The sequence below is a fragment of the Camponotus vicinus genome, unplaced genomic scaffold (assembly GCF_025532165.1).
Source record: "Camponotus vicinus isolate PSW18456_S1 unplaced genomic scaffold, iyCamVici1.0 SCAF_12, whole genome shotgun sequence".
In the NCBI taxonomy this organism is placed as follows: domain Eukaryota; kingdom Metazoa; phylum Arthropoda; class Insecta; order Hymenoptera; family Formicidae; genus Camponotus; species Camponotus vicinus.
Window position 1 is genome coordinate 15,372,516 of NW_028141948.1, and position 20,279 is coordinate 15,392,794.

General features: G+C 39.6%; 1 protein-coding gene across 1 annotated transcript in view; it reads right to left on the reverse strand.

Annotated features, from left to right (window-relative positions):
* The window catches only part of Dve (SATB1_N and homeodomain domain-containing protein dve), a 44,675-nt gene extending 25,429 nt beyond the window's left edge, over nucleotides 1-19,246 (reverse strand). Inside the window, exons 1-2 of the mRNA XM_083084503.1 lie at nucleotides 18,157-19,246; nucleotides 10,389-10,659 (exon numbers count right to left, since the gene is read on the reverse strand). Of these exons, the coding sequence (XP_082940629.1) occupies nucleotides 10,389-10,659; nucleotides 18,157-18,231 (346 nt within the window). The 5' untranslated portion in view covers nucleotides 18,232-19,246. The remainder of the gene's footprint in view (nucleotides 1-10,388; nucleotides 10,660-18,156) is intronic.
* Nucleotides 19,247-20,279: the final 1,033 nt, after the last annotated feature.

A 20,279-nucleotide genomic window follows, 5' to 3' on the forward strand; every position in this document is an offset into this window, starting at 1 on the left:
ATCGATTCAATATTTTTTTATTGTAAAAGATAATCGTATTTATTCGTATCATGCGTATAAAAAATGTTAACTTTTTAATATTTATCAAAAAAATTTATGCGAGTGATAACATATTAACGATAAAAACTCGCAATTGATCCATCTTATTTTTACTTGTGCCATGCAATACATCATCTTCGCATTAACCGCATTGCACTCCATTTTGTCTTCACAGAAGTCGAGTATCATTTATTTGATTTGCCTCATAAAATAATTAGGCCGAGAAGATAAAGATTCTAAATGATATTCAAATAACAAACAAAACAGAGCCATAATTAAGACGATTGAGCAAAACATTAGCTCTTCTTACCAGACAAGAAAAAGAGAGATAAAAAAATGCATCTTGCATCTTGTATTCTTGATATTTTTGATATCGAAGAAACAAATTTATAATAAAAAATTATTTATATGCAACTCAGAAAAATTATTAAAAAGCGTAAAGCAACTAGAAGAAAAATATATTTGTTATTTGAGATGATATATATCTTACAATTAAACCGCGATCTATCAAATAAGAGATGTGATGAGCCATCCGAAAAAGATATCAACGAATGCAGCGCAGGCTCATTCACGCATTATCCCCTCCTCCAATCAGCCACCGGTTGCTAGGATTTTTTTCACGACTCTCGTGCGTAAACAACTAGCAGGATAGCATACGCACCCTGCTGGAATCCGCGGTCCTTCGGGAGCCACAATTCGGCCGGGCGGACAGATAGAGCGAGAGACGAGAGGAAGCGCGAACACACGAAACGTGGATGGCAAACCCAGCAGTGGAGAAGAGCCGGAGAGGCGCATCCAAGTATCGAGAGGGAGGGAGCGAGAGAAGTAGCGAGAGGGGGAGCGAGAAAGGGTGCGTGTGCGGCACATGCGTAAGAATGCCACGTCCTGGTGTCCTGCTCTCCTGATCGCCGGGGTCCTACAAAAGCCCTTATTTGGGTCACGGGGCATTTCCGAGGGTCCGGGACGGGATGCGGGACACCTTCCTGCCGCTCCTGCTGTCCGGTCAGCGAAAATAAGGCGACAGGTATCGGACAAAGGACCTCATTTGCATATTTTTCGGCAAGACAGAGTCTCCCGGAGCCGAGTTCGCCGAATAGGCGTTCCAACGTATCACGACGTGCTTAAGAACGGGCAACGCGGCCACTCGGCGCCGGGATATGCGCTCCTGATACAAGAGACGTCTATTAGGCCTATAAATTGTCCAAGATCGATAGCGCGGCCAGCTCCAGCGGAAGCTGGCGAGAAAAGAGGCGCAGAGCGGCAGGTGTAATCGGGTCAATGTACACATATTTGCATTGTAAAAAAACGTACATCGTTGTGTCATCATGTTACAGTTGTTAATTAAAGTCGAAAAAGTAAATAATTCAGACTCTGAAAAAGATGAAGCGTTCTTTTATCATATTTATTCGCATTTATTCGCATAATGTTTTTCATTTCCTCCTTCTTCACCCTTCCCTTTAATATGTATCAGAATTTTATTATAAAGTTGATGCATTTAAGATATACTTCGAAGATATTGCATCCATTCGTCGAAACTAATGTATGCAATTTATCTCTTGATTAAATCAAACAGCTGCTTAAATGCCTTCACCATTTCTTCTTGGATGATTTGAATTTATGAGATCTTACTACATAGATGATATCTATGCGTACATTGTAATTACGAGAGTAAGTCCGGGTCAGTGAGTCGATCCGTAAATATCTACGTTGTTTCAAAATAACAAATAAGATATATAGTTGTAAAACTCGTCGAACTTGAATTCATTCTACTATTCACTATTTTTTTAGATAAATAGAAAAAGTTGATTGTCCATTAATAAACTAGCAGACTGGAATATTTATACGTAATCACATGAGTCATATAAATAGTTATGTTATGAAATAATTAATTGCATAAAAGATAGAAATTCTAAATATTACAGACATTTTTAAAATATTAAAATATTTTAAAAATTTATAAAGTTACTTATTTTTGTAAAAATACAATTAAATTCAAAAAAATTATTATAAAAATGCAAATAAAATAAATATTATCAAATATATTTTGTATCATAAGGAGAAAATAATTTTTCATATGAATGAAATATTTTTAATGGATATAGTGAAATAAACAAATTTTTTAACAATTATAAAATTGTTATCATTATAGAATTTTTTCTTCTTCGATGAAATTACTCTACATGACGATTATTAATGAAACACTATATTATAACTTTTTATATATCAATAAATTATCGTTAAATTATATAACGTACTTAATATATATCATTAATTAAGGAATTAAATGCATATAATTTAATGATATTGAATATATTTTGGAATAATTAATAAAAAGAAAATAATTTTTTTCTTGTCCTTCAATTATCGCGCTTCGGCTTTTATTTTCCAATTTTGTCACATAACAATATTTATTACTTTGAGCTTATTATTTTACTTTTATTTAGAAATATGTAAGAGTAAGATAAATATTGGTGTTATTACTATAGGAAGGAATATTCACGCGCGCAGCGCAATGTAACGCGATCGATAAGAGAACGGAGCATTTAGGAAGGTAAAAAAGGGTAGCGGATGACCCTTGAGCATCAGGAACGCAGGATCTGGCCAAAGGATCGCCCGGGGGAATGCGGTCGCGGTTTAGGGGTCTGGAAAACCGGGAAGCCCAAAAATCCGCGAGGATCAGGCCTTCATATCACGCGTCGCGAGACGCGCTTTCGCGCTTCCTGCGAGCCTGATTGTCACCGCCGCTCCTTATCCCAATTCCCTTGCGCGGGATATCCGCGATATCCCTCGGGCGCGTGATCCGAGAGCCTAACAGAAGCGTCCTCGGGACGCGGAGCACGTCCTTGAACGAGCGACTTTGAGAGAGACTCCGAACCGCCACGTGTGCCGCCTCTTTCGCGTCCTCGTGCAACAGGCTAACGCCGCTTCTTTGATGGCACGCACAAAGGATCTACACGTGGTCGTGATCCCTCTCGATACCTCCTGCTATCCTGGCCCACGAAACTCGCCGCAATAATCTCCTGGGAAGTTTCTATCCCGATAAAGGGGATAGAAACGTGGACTTGGGATAGCGAGACACGACGATCCTTTTTATTCGAAGAGAAGAATTTTACGCATGTGCGATTATTCGGTATAATTTTGTCCTTAGCAACATGTGCAATACCTTCATGAATGACATAAGTGTACACGTAACGTCTAAAAAGCTTCTTCAATTTAAATTAAATTTCTTCCTAAGGAAGGATCAAGATTAAGGGTCTTCTCTTTAAAAAAGTTTTATCGAATATTTTCTTGTCACTTTCCATATTTATAAAATTATAAAATAAAATGTATTAAAAATTTCGCATATGCAATATTAATAGTCTTTATTTCAAAAAGAATGTTATAATTTGAAAGTTTCAAATTATCTTACTTTGAAACAAAAAGTTATTGATTATTGTTTCGCGACGGTTTCGTTGATACGTTAATCTCGAATCCTCCGCATAATCCGTTATTTCTGTGTTCGACGCGAGTTTTCGGTTTGTCATTACATATAATTTATTTGCCGCCATAGCGCTGCGCTATGGCCATAATCCTGGATTAAACGACAGCGGGACGGTGATAATCAGAGTTTTGTTAATAGAACTGCAAAAGGCTCAAAGCCAGCGAACCTTGATATTACTTGGCGGTGATAAAGCGTCGCAATCCCGAAATCCCACTGTATCTTTATTACAAGGGTACCGGGGGGGGGGTTTGTTTCTTCTTTTTCCCTTTCTTTTTTGGGCGGGAAACGCTGAAAAGTCAGGTGACACACGGCCAAGACGTTAAATCTTTTTTATGAATCATTTATTACACGGTGTATTCGGCATTACGTAATCCAAGGTCACAATCCGCAGATTTATCGTCGGAGATGCCGCCGCGAGGCGAGCTTTTAGACTCTTTAATCCCAAGGCGCGCCACGGAGACAAAATGGCGAGATTATACAAATCCCGTATCGCTTAATCCGGGGATTAAGATTATGGTCATAGACCGACGACCTCTTTCGGAATTTTTCTCCTATGAAGACAAACCGGACTGTGTATCGTGCCATATGCGTTACGAATTTCTTAAGCGTGAAAATAAAATTTCGGATATACATATGTATAGAATAAATTATCATTTACAAATGTAAATGTAATGTAAGTTCCTCGTGAAGAGCCAATTCATAACAACTCCCGTCTTCTTAATTATTATCATTTACATTCATTTTATCTAAAATTGCATAAATTGCGTTAAAAATCCATTTACGATATAATCGTGATTCTCTATTAATGATTGGCTTTCCTTAAAATCAGAAATAGTAATTGCCATTAAACTGCAGTATCTTCCTAATAGATACTAACTAGGAAACGTCCACTCGCACGTCAGTCTAATTCATCGACAAGGAAATAACGTATCGATTGCGATTGATGATTGTCTCTCGGAATCGAAGGGAATTTGACGGACAAAAAATTTGGCGATAAAATCGATGATTTCCCTCGCAATTCTGCCTCGCGATTCGTTCCGGTGGACGCGTTTCATCCCGGGACCCAACCCGATCATCGTCACCGCGCATTTTCTACCATCATTCACGACCGTCATCCCGCGCGACAAAGCGCGCCTTGTTCCAGATCTCTTTCGCGCCCGACCAATATCTCGCCGATGCACAGCCCGACGTATTCGCGCGGATACATACATGTATGCTGACGCATACAGGCGCAATATCTTTCGAATCGTTCGTAGAATTCCCGTCGTATCAGGACGGGATGTAAAGCTTCCTGGGGGATGAGCCGCTTAGCCTCTAAACCTTGTGTGCTCTGCCATAGTCCTCCCGCCGCTGCCTCCCCTTCCCTTCCCGCCCCTTCGGCAGCCTCTCGACCGCCCTTTTGTACGAACCATCATCCACGGCGCGCGTATGAGTGCGCGCGTACGTGTGCACGCATATATACGGAACGGAAAGCGGGCCGTATACGCGCGGCCCTGCACGGGGATTATCCGGGCTCTGTATTCGTGGGGATTATCTTTGGGCGCCGCGCGTACGTGTGCGAGCCGCTTTGTGTGTGTGCGTGGCCAAATCCTTTAGTGGCTCCGGTATGGTTCTCTCTCGTCCCTCTCTCTCTCTCTCTTTCTCTTCCGCGGGTATTTGTGCGCGTGCACGTGTGCATGTGTGTGCATGTGTGTGTATGTGTGTGTGTGTATGTGTGTCGGGCTACGCAAGGGTGCACACACGCACACGTGCACTTGCGTCACCGGGTTTGACCGGACTGCATGTATGCACTCGCGTTCGCGGCTATCCATGTGTGCGTGTATATGTGAGTCCGGGATTAATCCGGGATTATTGGTCGTGTGTGCGCCGCCCGCCGTCCAAATCCAAAATCCAACGCACACAACTCAGCTAATCCTAACCCCCTCCCCTCCCCCTCTCCTCGATCTCTCTTCCCTCCCCCGCTCCTTCCCCTTTTCGCCCTCTTGCCACCACCTCGTCGCCCTCACCTCGCTCTCCCTCGTATCCTGTGTGTGCTCCACCGACGATGCGGAGCGCGTTGTCTACAGGGTGTATCCGGAAGTATGCGTCCGTTGGTCTTTGTGATTTTTTTTCGACTAAAAGCCATCAGCAACTTATCGGATTTTCGGCAATTTATCGATCTAAGATTGACTCGAAATTATTATTAATATTTCCTTTTTAATTTTTTTTGTTTCGACTTGATATTTTATGGAAGCGACGATAAAATCATCTCTCTTTTCGCGCACGGTAACTTATCAGTAAGATAAACTTGAATAGGGCAGAGTCGAGATTTGAGGATATTACCGTATCGAAATTTATCGTTTCAATACGACTGCGTCGATCGATGTTTTCTGTATTTTTCCAGTGTTACATTATTTAAAACAGCATACATTTTACGCGCTCTATTGCAAACTTTCAATATGCATTCGCATTAAAGTGCGTAAAAGTAGTACATGGAGATTATTTCCGATATGTTTTTTTTTTTCAAAATCCAAACTGAGAGATTAAAAATCATTGGACTAAACGTTATATACATGATAACCATTGTCGCTGATATCACGGATAATGCGCACACTCGAAAATTTTAAGCGAATCTTTCAGTTTCGTTACGTCCAAAATTACATTATAATCTTCTCATTATCCATGCTATATCACGGCAAATAATTAACTAAATTTCCCTTCCAGTTAATATATGTATTATAAGATATTAGAATTTAATCGATAGTCATATATTCGAATATGTATTTGTAAATGGCTATCTCGAAATTAAACTTGTCACTTGATTTTCTTTTCTTCTTTTAAGTATCCGAAAAATTCAATTCCAAATTGATTGTAAAAAAACTTTATCATTATTAAATAGGAGAGGAAAAAAGAGAAAAATGTATATATATAAATTTACAAAAGTTATAAGTTATTTTTCATAATTGCTTTCCGAAAGAAGCTACATCTTTTAATTGAATGCAAATATTCATATGCATGATATCAATAATTTTACGGTATTGATCTTTATTTAAAGTAAAATTTTTGAAGATATTTCATGAAAATTCGCTCGAAAAAGTTTAAGATATAAGAATATTAAGAATAGGGAAACGCGTATGTTCACGCACACTTGTATGTATATGCGTATGAGAAATATCCATCCGCAATATGGCCCACGATTGCTCTCCGCGAGTTATGATATCGATTTTGCCTTTAGCTTAACGTGTGGTCAGGTTGAAAGCTAGAACATATACAGGGCGTCCTGTAAGAGAATCACTCTCGAATCGTAAGAGACATGAAAGATAATAAATTTCTGTCGATTTTCGTACGCATTTCGTTCATTTATTTCGATTAAATGATAAATGAATTTAATTTATGAACGTCTTCGTTAAACGATACATAAATTTTTAATTTAAATTTCCTTATGTTATTTTTCTTCTTTTCACATTCTTTTTAAATATTTAATTTTTTGCAAAGAGTTTTATCAAATACTTATAATAATATAAAATGCATGTTTCTTTCTCGTATTAGAAATAATTTCCTGCAATTTATAAATTCTTTGCTTTATGTTCTAAAAAAATATGTAAATTAGCTAAATGCTATTGCATTTACTACTATGTCATTTATATTTTCTCAATATAAAGCTATTATTTCTATAAATAGAAAAGATCCCGAAGACTAAAATAAATTTAAATCACAAAAATGAGATCTTTGTCAACCCGTAAAGCCATAGTTGGGCGTAATAATTACGTATATACGTCTGGATTACGCTACGTTTTCTATACTTTACAAATATCAAATATATATTTTTTTGAGTTTACAGAGAGAAAATTCCAGGCACTTATTGCGACTTCTTCCCATCCGCGAATTATGAATATATATTCCCCGACCGAGTTTTCCTTTTTTTTTGTATCGCGCAAGCTTGGAGATTACTAAATCAAAACTCTCTTTTATGCCACGGGTACTTTTTCATCCTGTCGAGCGACGCGGGAGCGAAAATGGTGGGAATTCAAAGGCAGCCCGCCACAAAAGGCGCTATCTCTCCCGGGAGGGAGCATCGCGTATAGGGTTAAACGGCGTAACGAGTCCGATCGTATGGCGCAAGACGCCACGATAGACGTTCGCAGGTCGCCTAGCCGCATAGCCAGGGATTCGAATTTAATCCGGATTAGTTCGTAAGGGTCACAATATCCTCTCTCTCTCTCTCTCTCTCCCCTCTTTCCATCCCTCCCCTCCTTCGTCCTCCTCCTCTTCTCGAAGGCTGCGCCTCGTCCTCGTCTCCGACCCTCCATCCGTGCACATGGATACGCGTATATAGACGTCCAGGTAAATCCGGACGGAACACACGCGGACGATTATCCTAATTCCGCGCTGACGCTTACGGCTCGCGGAGTAAAAGGGAACAAATCTCATCTCTCTTTCTAACTCATCTTTGATATGCGCCGACGTAAAATCATTTTTTTAGCAAAAAGACGACACGGATTCATCTTTGAATGCGTTTGTTTTTTTTTTTCTATCTTCTTGTTTATAATTATTATTATTAGCAAAGTTAAGATATTAAACGTAATCAAAGATTATAATTGTATTATTTATGTATGTTTCAGAGTTTAACGTATTGTATACGCGATAATAATAAAAATATCCTAATGATGATTTAAAATATTGATCCGCTTTTATCGCGTACAAGAATGTCTTCTCTTTATGCTATAAATTTTATTCTCCGTATTATCGTCCGAGTTAGGAATAAGTGGATCGCGCTTTTCGTAGGATTTAAAAAAACCGTAGTCGACGAGGAAGGCGGAGATAAGAACTGGAAAAGGCAGGAAAAGGATCCACGTGCACAGAGAGGGGAAGGATTAACTATGACGCACGGAGATTTAAGGGGATCCTCGAAATCCGTAGATTTAGGAAGTGCGTGCTTCTGTCCACCCGCATCCCCCATCGCGTCGCGCCACCCTTTTCTTCTCGCGTAGGTCGGGACTGGAAAAGCAAATATGTACTCTCGGCTCCCTGCATTCCTGCATGCCTTCGTATCGTCACGATCAACAGTGAACCTTCTCTTAAGAATTCTTAAAACCGATTTCTCTCAAAGTTAGTCTGAGAAAAGAATCATGGGGGAGACGCAGTTTAGCAATTTAACTCGACTAGTCTTCCCATGTTCTTTCTTCTCGTAGCAACATTGTAAAGAGGATATTGCAATAGCAAAGATAGAGAATTTTATCAATTTAATGACAAGTCTTACGACAATATAAATGATAGATTAAATTCAATTCGATTATGATTGTTCCTTTGATTATAATTATCGACTTTCTACACAAATGTTATTTTCACTTTGCAAAAATTTGATTTTTATGAAATAGATACGAATAGAAACAAAGTATCACTTATATTATCGAATATATTTAAAACAAGTTTAGATATCAATAAATAAATAAATATTAAATAAAAAATAAAATAAATATTAAATTTCCCAGAAAAATAACATCGTTAATATTATGTTACTAATCGTTAAAAATAATTGCAAAATAGCAAACATATATTTTCCGATATATTGAGATGATTTTCGAACAGAGAAGAATCCCAGGGTTTGCATCCGAAAAATTATAATTAATAAATCACCGGATTTTTCATTTAGCGTCATAAACGTTTAATAAGTTCGCCATATATGGGTGATTTAATTCTCTCACGGCCATTATTCTTTACGAATTTTACATGAAAGCTAAACGTCGCATTTCCGCTCATGTGGCGTTTAATTCTCACTATAAACGAACGCGTACAAATTGTTTCCACCGCATTATCGAGGATCAAGGAAATTCCGCCGATAGTCTATCTCGTTTACGAGCTTTAACGATCCCTCTCGCGCGACCTCCATCGAGTATATACGTCTTCGTCATCCTCGGCGGAAATGGACTTTATGACGCGACACATAGTAACTAAGTTCCTAGATTGTCGTATGAAATAAAAACATTTTGAACAATAGTTATCTCCATATTATTCATTTCATATTTCTTGAGCAATTAAATCTTTTACAGTAGATAAGTAGCAGTAAAAATCATTCTAACACTGTAGAATTATCACTTAAATATTTCATACTATTACTATCTGTAATACATTAACAATAAAAATACCTCAAGTGTACACTTCTTTTTTTTCTTCTTTTTTCTTTTTTTAATAAAATATTAATTGATTAAATAAGGCGAGATTTTTTTTGAGATGGTAAAAACAAAATTACTAAATAAATTTCAAATATATCGCTCTCCTATTTATTACGCAAAATATCGACGCCAGATAGTGACGACGATTAACGTCGCTCTCGTTCGACGAAGTGCATTAATGGACGTGACATCGGTGCATCGTTACCGCATTTTCCTTGCCACCGTCACCCCGAGCAAATCCCGACCGCGCTGTAAAGACGTTAAAGCTGTTTTCACACGACCCCCATCTCTCGTAAAAGGTAACTTAATTCGCCCGGCGAATCGACGATTTACGGCCGCGGGAACCCCGGGCAAGCCGTCAAACCCGGGATGCAGCTCGAGGTAATGTAGTGTACACAGATGTACTCGGAAGTAGGGACTGGACGATGAAGAAATACGAAGCAAACGTGGATTGTACAAAGTACACAAGAGCCAGACTCGACTATTTCACAATCTTTTTTTATATTATTATGTAAATTATATGTATACGTAACGTGTTATAAAAAATAATCTTGAAAATTGATTATAAAACAATCAATCTTGAATAGATTTTCCAAAATTTTTAAATTTTGTCGAAATAAAATCGATGTATCATCTTTTCATTTTCAGCTGATAATCGATAGATTAACTAGTACTTAATTATGTAAATGATAAAGAAGAGAAAGAGAAAAACTTACCTGTGCTGGAGGCGGATTTGCTGAGATCGAAACCCTCCTGCTTGGGACTGGCGCTGATTTCTTGCTTCGGGTGCTGGTTGTGCGCGGAGAACGGTGTCTGGGGTGCACTGAGAGGTGTCTGCGACTGCAGCGGGTGCACCGACGAGGGTTGAGGTGTATTCTGCGGCTGAGACTGCTGGGATTGATGAGACTGAGGGCTCCTCGGTAACGAGGATACGCTGCTCGGTCTCGATGGCGGCGAGGCCTTATGTGTCAATGCCAATGCTTGGCTCTGTAACCAGACAAATATCAATTAACACTTTTATTTTGAATAATAAGTATGATTTCGATGCGATCACTCTGAGTGATATCGGTCATTGTCGTATCTATTATTAAAGCGTAGTATTTATTTGAACGTTATCCCCACCTCCGCATGAAATAGGTAGAATTGATTCCATCCATTTCGATTATTAAACGAAGATGAGAAAGTAATATAGAGTAATTCGATAAGCTTTACGGTGTATATAAGAATATACGTAAGAAAATCTTTTTATATACACTGCGAGGATGACGCGGAAAAAATTTAATATCGGAAAGCATGATTTGCTTATTTTTACGCTTATTACTCGGGCAACAAGTTCTCCAGCTTTTTTGCATTGTTTTTAGGAAAGTCGCAGAACAATATTTTCTGCGCACATTATGTAAATTATTTTGATGTCTATTTCATCGTCGGTTTGTACAGAATCTCGACGAGAGCATGGTAATCGCCGCAGGGTAATACAAATCCTTCCCTGCTCTTAATCTCTGAAGACAAAATTCCCTGGCGCGCACAGACACACACACGTCATATTTCTAACAGCCGCATAATTTTTTCGCGCCATTTAGATTATCATAAAAATTTTTCCAAGGAAAAATATGTTTGAAAGCTACAAAAATTGTCACGACATTTTTATAGCGATAATGTGTTTAGGGAAACTACACAATAAGCAGCCTTGACATTTCTAGCGAAATGTACTTTGTAATAAACGATCGTCGCGGCAATTTATTTTTCAAAATCAGCTCGTGCACGAATTAACTATGCGCGATTGGAGGCAATGCGGCGATTAAAAAAGCCTTCGGCGGCAATTCACGGATGGGAGTGTGTCGCGTCGCCTAAACGCGGTCGAATCTGCGACGTTTCGGCTCGCATTCGAGAGGAGAGCAGCGAGCCGGATGATCTAAGCGTTCGTCGCCGATGAAATCTGAGCACGTGCTCAATTCCGCGCGGCAAAAAGCCAGGCTAAGGCATAAGCGCGCGGACTTAGATTTATGTATGAGTGAACTGAACTTAACACTAACGGCTAAGCCGTCCACGGTGTCAACTGGGGTCAACTGGACCCAGAATGCGACAATCCTACACCATCACCATCGCCGCCGCCGCCGCCGCCGATGTGCGAAATGCACCGCGCGAGACGCGATGCTTTTCATTGTCTGTAAAACTGGATCTCGTCGATGATGACGCCTCCTGGAATACGAGCGTCAGCGGCAAAACGAGCCGGGAGAGATGCCGGCGTTTAACCCTCCGTGATCCCTCGCGATTTCCGGCCGCGTTTCGTGCTCGCTCGCAATCAGCCATTTTCGCGGCTATTTAATCTCGGTCATTTAATTACGAAATTATAGAATTTAATCAGCCGCTATGCTCGCGCATCTGACGAGATCTTTAATGATTGACAACGTGAATTACTTATGTTTCCGAGACAATAATCTTAACCCTTAATTAAATAGATTGCAAATGATACAGATTTCGTCGCCATTTTATATGTATGCAAATTATTAAATCCTTCGAGATATGTTTTAATTACAGTTTCTTGATTTTATTTCGACGAGATAAGCACATTTCTTGTATCTTTCTACTTGCAAAAATTTTGAAATAAAAATATATATATATTCAATGTTATCCAAGTCGACAGAAAACGAAATATTTTATTTTATTGGAATAATTCTCTCCATACGTCGTTTCAGCGTAATCTAACGATCGACTGCAAAGGACCGACCGGTGATTTTTTCACTTGCCCGGACTGTACCGGGTACCAGCTACTGTTTCGGGAGCTGCTTCGAGGTATGCACTCGCAAAAAACACGTCAGACCGCTGAAGACCCGGGCCTGGAACGGGAGTAAGCGAGAAGATGATGAAGAAGAGGAAGAAAAGAGGGGGAAGGAGGCAAGTGGCGGAGAAGCGAGATGCCTCGAGGTGCCGGAGGTGAGCGAGAAAGAGAGAAAGAAAGAGTCGGCGCGTCACGTTGACAGAAGAGAGACGAGGCCCCGAGGGTCTACACGTGGATCGAAGGAGGATGAACGAGAGGGGCCCCTCGGCTCTCTCGTGGACGCGCGAGGAATGAAGACGAACGAAGCGAGATCGAAACGCGAGAACGTGTAAGAAGGGGCAACAGGTGGATGGGGGTTAGCGGCTTATCCGGCTAACGTCCAAGTGATATCGCGGTAACTCTGACGCGCGAGGGGTTACGACGGGCCGTTGTCGTAAAATCAGGAATTTCGGTTCGTTCATCGATCCGGCTCTCGCCACGGTCCAAGATTCGCTTGGCCTCCCATCGAATCGGGGAATCGCGTAGTCCAAAGGCTTATAGGCCACAAGTTTCTCTCCTGCCCGAAATACTTTGCTCGCTCGAGTCGATAAAAATATTTTTTGCTATCAATTCATTTTACGCTAGTATATTATAATTGCGCGCGAATTAATTTATTTATACCGATATATTAGAGTACCGTTTTTCGAAGATGCTAAAATAAAAAGTAAGTCAATTAAATTGAGATTTATAATAATGTTGAAATAATTGTCGCAAATTATTTAATTATTAGCAAATTATGTGTCGTATCAAATTATATTTTACTCGCAATTAAATAAATTTTATTTAAATATTAATGATGGCAGAATAATTGCTAAAATTGAGCGAAACAAAATGTTTTCAAAAAAACTTACTTGTTAATATTCGCGTCGATATTGATATAAGACAGTGGATTTGCGTGGGGGACCGCTTCCAATTCGAGTGAGCCATGTAGTTCGCACACATCGCACGGACGTGTCTCAATCGCGCCGACAATAAAAACGAAATGTTAAATAATTAACCGCGATATCTCTCGCGTCGCAAACGCGATGACGATTCGGCAGGCGTTTATCGGCGGATCAGCTTATCTACCGGGTGTACGCGAGATACGCGCGGAGCGACGGCGCGTTTCCTGCTGGTGTGTTTCCCGTTAAGGCGATAACCTTAATCGCTGACCGAGCACAGAATCCTCGTAGACCTGGAGCCGCGGGGGACAGGACGTGCGAGCTTGACGGGATTCCAGAAATTAACTTGCGACGATGCTCCTACTCCGAAACGCCGGATCGGAGCACCATCGCACCGCGTCAACGAGCTTACGTAAGATCGAATCGCGACGACGGTCTTTAACATTGGGCCAATTGAACGAGTGGTCCTTTTTCGGCGTGTTACATGTTACGTCAGCGGCAGCGTCGTCGCGTTCCTCGTATGATTAATTCTACTCTCATCAAAAAAAAAGAGAGAAGGAAAAAATCCATGCGACACACTCTCTCGCCTCTTCGTTGAAGAGGATCCTATTCTCTCTCGCCTCGCGACGTTCGATGCGTGTAAATTATACCGAGCACTCTCGTCTCGCTCGCGTCTTGATTAATTCTTCGAATGCCGCATTAAGTCGCGAGAGCTCGCGTCATGAAAAATCGCGCCGCCGTTTCCCAAGACGCCAGATTCGTTCGTTTCAGCTGTATTTTTTGTAAAATAATCAATCGCAAACAATTGGAGATTTACAGCTCCGATATCTCTCGATTTGAAATTTTTTCAAAATTCTGCGATTAGTTTCCAGCATTTATTTGTTTTGATCGAAAATTCAACTCCAGTTTGAATCTTGAAATCAGGCAAGGATTCGTTTCGTTTATTTCTGACAGATCTTCTTAAAGATCTTGATTTTAATTAGTTGTAAATGATTTAAGTTAATTTATAATATTGGAGTTAAAATTTTTCTAAAATTTTGAAAATAAAGTGTCAGAAATTATTTTTTTTTTAATTCTGTACAAAACTTTGTAAATATTGAATAATCAAGGTAATCGTTTTATAATTGTTAAAAATCAATTATAAAAAGACAAGCTATTTTTGGCACATTTTTATGAAACATTGGAAAATACTCCGCCGATTCTTAATCTCTATCGATATAATAAATATGCAATATTATGTACTAATAATAATTTATTAATTCTCTTTTTCTTTCTTTTTTTAATAAAATTTAACACGATCCACTATCTATTTCATCACGATAATTTGGCTATCTTTCGACAATCATCGTATGAGGGAATTAAATGTGACGCGATCCACATTAATCTGCAATATTCTAATCATACTTATCAAAATATCAGAACGAATGATATCCCCGGGCGATAATTGATTCCCTCTTCGCAACAGATAATCCGCGGATTGATGCGTTTGCGATCGCGTTACGTAAATTGTTGCCGACCGCGATGTCAGACATCTCGTTCCTAAGTGCAAAACATGGTACAGCTAAAGATTAGAAAGCAGCAAAGATACAATCTTGTACCGGTTATAAGCATTGAGATTTCGAGGATTTATCAGAGAAAGCAGCGAGGATACGAGGATACATTCCAAAATTACGGTCCATTTCGACATACGCGACATACGCGAACGGTTCATTAATATTAATGCAAGGAAAAAAATTTCTAAATGCATTTCAAGTTTACCCAAGAGAGACGTTCTTATTCATACTAATATCCATAGACAGAAATTAATAATACCTTTGCACAAGGACTCGGAGTAAACGTAATGCATCGCAAACAATTTCCGAGAAATTTTTCTTAAATCGAGAAAAAAATATTTACCAATTGTTACTTATACATTTTGATCCTGGAAAGAAAAAAAAATGACTTTATATTCATCTTGATTTAAAAGATAATTATTACGTTACGAGAATAAACACCTTATTTTTTACGTGTAATAAAGTTTCTCGACGCGATTCCCTCTTAACATCGTAATTAATATTTTTCTTCAAAATATATTCGCCGAGAAGACAAAAGATCGTGGCTGTTGGCATAAAAAGGCAATATAAAAAGGTTTACGGAGAGAGGAGTCCGCGAACGTACACTCTACCTGCGTTTGATATATCGGCTTCGGTGGCCGGATAGATGGATTACAATCATTCCGGCAGCTAGGGTGGTCAAATACCGTGACCATGCGTGCTTCAAACGTATCCTCGTACACGCACATGCATACGACGCACTTTCGAGTACACACGTGGCGCTCGTGCACGACCAGTGCTGCGTGTAACGCGCTGCAAGGACGTATTTTTCATGTATCGGAATACAAGAGAGATGCGTGCGCGGTGTGAAAATTTTAGATCGTAAACTCGGCCGTTTTTTTCTTTCTTTTTCAATTTCGCGAACTTGAATCAAGATCTATTATCTTTATCGAGTGATCACTCTTTCCGGCTGCTATCGAGATCTAGATGGAAACTTTAATTAACACTCTGCCACACCCATATCTTTTCGGTTACTAACCATACTCGGGTCCTCGTCTCGTCCTGTTCCCTGTTACGACACTTGCTATCATTTATGAATATTAATTTTTTTCTTTAGCGACATAATTTAAATGACCACAGTGGAAATTATGAGAGCTGGATTCAAATTTTTTCGCTACATCCTGTAATTACAACCGAGTGTATTGTCTTTGCGTCCTAGAGGAGTAAACTACAGATGAGATGAGTCTTCGTATGTTAATACCATGACCAAGCAAAGCCTTACGTATTTCGAAGTATTACGGGATTATGTTTGATTTCTTTGACTTCTTTTCTCTTGACTACGCCTATGGACAACGCATTTCTCGGAATGCGTATGCCCTTCTTTTTTAAAAAATTTATTTCATGTATTTTTTTACTAATAATGATTACGAATAAAATTGATTCTTTATAAGGCAATTTTTGTGCGCGACAAAATATAAATAAAATAACAACAATCCACAGAAAATACCTATACATGTCATACGCAATATAATATTTTAATATCATTATTTTTTAGAAATTCCATAAATTTATAATCTATCGATATGTCGGTTTTTTTATTTGTTATCTTTTTGCAATAATCAAGATATGAATAAAATGTTGAATTAATAGCGAAACGAGGAGCGATTCTCATTTACGATGAATCTATGTTAATCTAACTATCGCGATAATTTTTATATAAATGTGAAACTTATAAATGAATATTATAAATTACTCGTGCCACTTCTCACTGGTAATTTTTCGATAGCCATCGTTGACCAAAGGCGGCTATGGATCGAGAGATCCACCGGTCAATGGAGACATACGGTCTTATTCCGCTGAATGCCAGAACATGAACATGGTCGTGGCACAGGAAGAAGGCAGGGGCACATCCGTATCGTGGTCAGAACCCGTGACCCCCCGATACGTACACGTGTAAACGTACGCGCCGCTCGTCCACAGCACACACGCGAACCGCGGCTTTGCCAAGGATTATCCCCCGCCCTTCGTCGTCCTCGGTTTTCGTTGTGAGATCGTAAAGAGAGATATACAGCGTGTTGGATTCATGTCTGAATTTGGCTCGCAATTTTTAAGCGAAAAGTCGAATCCGAATGATATATTCCTTAGGACACTCGAACGAATCATGATTATCTTCTCTAAGATTGTAGCTACAATGCAATTATAAATAAGTAATAATAAGTTTATTTTCTCTAATGGCTGCTGAAATGTAAAACTTCAATGTTTATAAATATCATAGCCATGAAAAAAAAAAATAAAGATCTCTTTTTGGACATAAATTGAGAATTTTTCTCCTTTATTATTTCTTAAAAATGACGCCTTGTTTACTTATTTTAGGCACCTGGATAATCGCGCGTTACACGTAAAACGCCGGCCGCTTTGAGATGCGAAAGAATGTGCCAAATTGATGACGAGGAATTAGCGGACTGAAAGCGCGTTTAGAGAGAAAGAGAGAGAAAGCGAGAGAGGTGCAAGAAGCGGTAGGGTGGCCAATTGGCTGTGTAATGTCAGAAAGGGGTTGCTTCTCACCCCTCGCACTCGTCGACACCAAATATAGACGCTGCGTTATTTTTATAATAAGTTCGGCAGACCGAATGCCGAAAACGATATTGGCAGGCTAATCCACGGCTAAACCATCTTATCGAAATTTTATATACCATATCAAGGTTACATGTTTCGATAGAAATATAATATTTTAATTTTGTGTTTAATATTTTTAATATTTTTTTGGTATATTTATCAACATGGTTATTAAAATTGATCCAATCGATAGCGAAACGATAAGTTGGTCCTACATGATACGATATTGGCCTCAATCGGGTCTTTAATCTTATTATTATAATTTGAGGACTTCATCTGTAAAAAAAAGCTATTGGAAAATTATAAAATATATTAATCAATTTTATTTACTCTATTTTTCATCCTTAAATTATTTCATTAAAAAACTATTCTTTTTTAATTATGTTTCTATTTCCAATAAATATATTTCCAATTAATATTATTTATATTTTTTGTATTTTATATATTTCCAATTAATATTATTTTCAAAAAACGTAATTAAATTAAGTTTTTATATTTATTTTACATTTTTTAGATTCTCACTATTATTATGCATACGCTGTTGAAAATTTTAGGATGAAGTTCTCAAGTTGTTTTTAGAGAAAAATAATATAATTATATGCATAATCGATAACGAATTATTCAAGCAAAGTGTTACCTGTACTTGATCCGTCTTCGTGTTAGCAGCCATCCATGCCTCTACGAAAGTGTCCATTGCGCTCTGAAAATCCATTCCCTTCTGGGGCCCTCAGTAATTCTCTTGAACCTCGCAAGTCGCCGCCATTCGTGACATATCGCGGGTTGTTCCCGAATTCTCACAAATTCTCTTAGTCAATTCTGTCTCGGATATTTATTAATCGAGTAGTCAAAAGCGATTGAAAAGCGTGCAAGCATCTAAATTAACTGTCGATTATCCTTGTTCTTTTAAATAGTTTTACGTCACTACGAGAGCACCGGTGTCTTCAATTATCGATGATCGCGCGACATAAAATTTTTTCACGATTAAAATCACAGATATGTAGAGACGTGTGAGATGCCCGCTTATTTATAACAGTTTCTTAATTGGAGTTCTTAATTTTTAGCTACTGAATACTAATGATTAACATGTGGATGATCATTTCTCTTACATCGAAACAACTTATGCGTCTACGAACTGCTCTAAGTTCTATTTGGTATAGCGTGAAACGTTAGATACGATTAAACTGCGCGTACTTCTGACTAGAGTGCGGAAAATCACACACGTGCCACGCAACTCATTACAATAAGTATCGCCCAAAGTAAATAGAGCGATCTACAGTTTCGTCCCGTTTTCCGATCACTGATCGTCGCGTCCGGATCCGTCTGTCCGTCCGTCCGTTCGTTTAGAATGTCACGCACACCGTTCTCAACACTTCTCATCAGAGTTTCTCATCGATCACAAAATCAAACACCGGTCGGAAAGTCAAGTCACGTTTCCGGCGCTCGCGAATTTGGCACCAACCGTCAGAGTCGAACATGTGCGTCCCCCGAAAATCGGAGTCGATTTCTTAATAGGAGAGTTCTCGAGTCGAGTCCAGGAGTCACACGATCACCTTCACATCGCCGTCCGTCTCTCTTCTCCCGTGCGTTCCTTACGGAGATCGGCGAGAGAGAGAACAGAATCGAGATGTCATTCGCGCCGCCGAGGACGAGCGCGACACACGTTCGCAGGCAACGGCGTTCAAGCCGCGACTGTGCGCGTCGTGGCGTCGCGGCGCTCGATCTACTGCCCCTACGACGCCCTACCGCGTCGCGAGCGCGCCGTCAGTATCAACCCCACCACGCGCCGTATCGCGAGTACCCCCACCCTATCCGTCACCACCACCACCACCACCACCGCCACCACCACCAACACCTACCGCGACATCGTCGCGTCTCGCGTCTGCCGATTCTGGTCCTCACTTGGCTGCTGCTGCTGGTTCACCCTCTCGTCGACTCCTCGCCGGAACCCACCTTCGTCGTCCTCCGCATCTCCCTCTTATCCTCCCTTGATTCCGAAGCTTGCTCGCTGCGGATAAGGCGTCTCTCTTCCACGCGTTCGTCTCGTTTAATTCCTTCCTTGTTGTTTTTTTCCGATCACAGTCTGCTTTTTTTTTTTTTCAATGTCGCCGTATGTTATCCTAATCGCATCTCAACGCGTTTGTTTTGTTGTCATTAGAATGAGTGAAAGTACGATTTTTTTCTTCAGAAATTTGTGACAACTTTGTTACTTTTTGAAGAGCTTGTTTTACGTTTACGAATTATATATTTGGCGAAATATTTGTTCTCTTTTTTATTGTTAATTCTCTGCTCCTCGTTTCATAAATTCCTCGCTCATATCCATACTTCTTCCTCTCGCGCCATGGAAGATCCGTTCTCTCATCCTATCTCGTCCTCCCGTCCTTTCGAAATCCTTCTTCCTCCGTCGAACTCGATTCCCCACTCTCGTCTGCACCTCGACATCCCCACCACGGAATCGTGTTCCGGGGGTGTGTCTACAGATAAGATGCACGTACACCTTTGCAGCTGTTCACCTGCAACACGCTCACTGCGACAGACTCGCGACTGCCGATGACCGAGCTTATATGCAGAAGGAGCATCAAGCGATATCCATGCCATCGCATCGATCTGTTGCGGTTTCGATTGCGGAGCATCCCATTGGAACAAATCTTTGTGATGTGTAACACATAAATTTACATTATTACGAATTTTATTATTTGAGAGATTAATGAAACTTATATTGATGGATTACGTTTAATACAATGCAATAATATTAATCTCCGC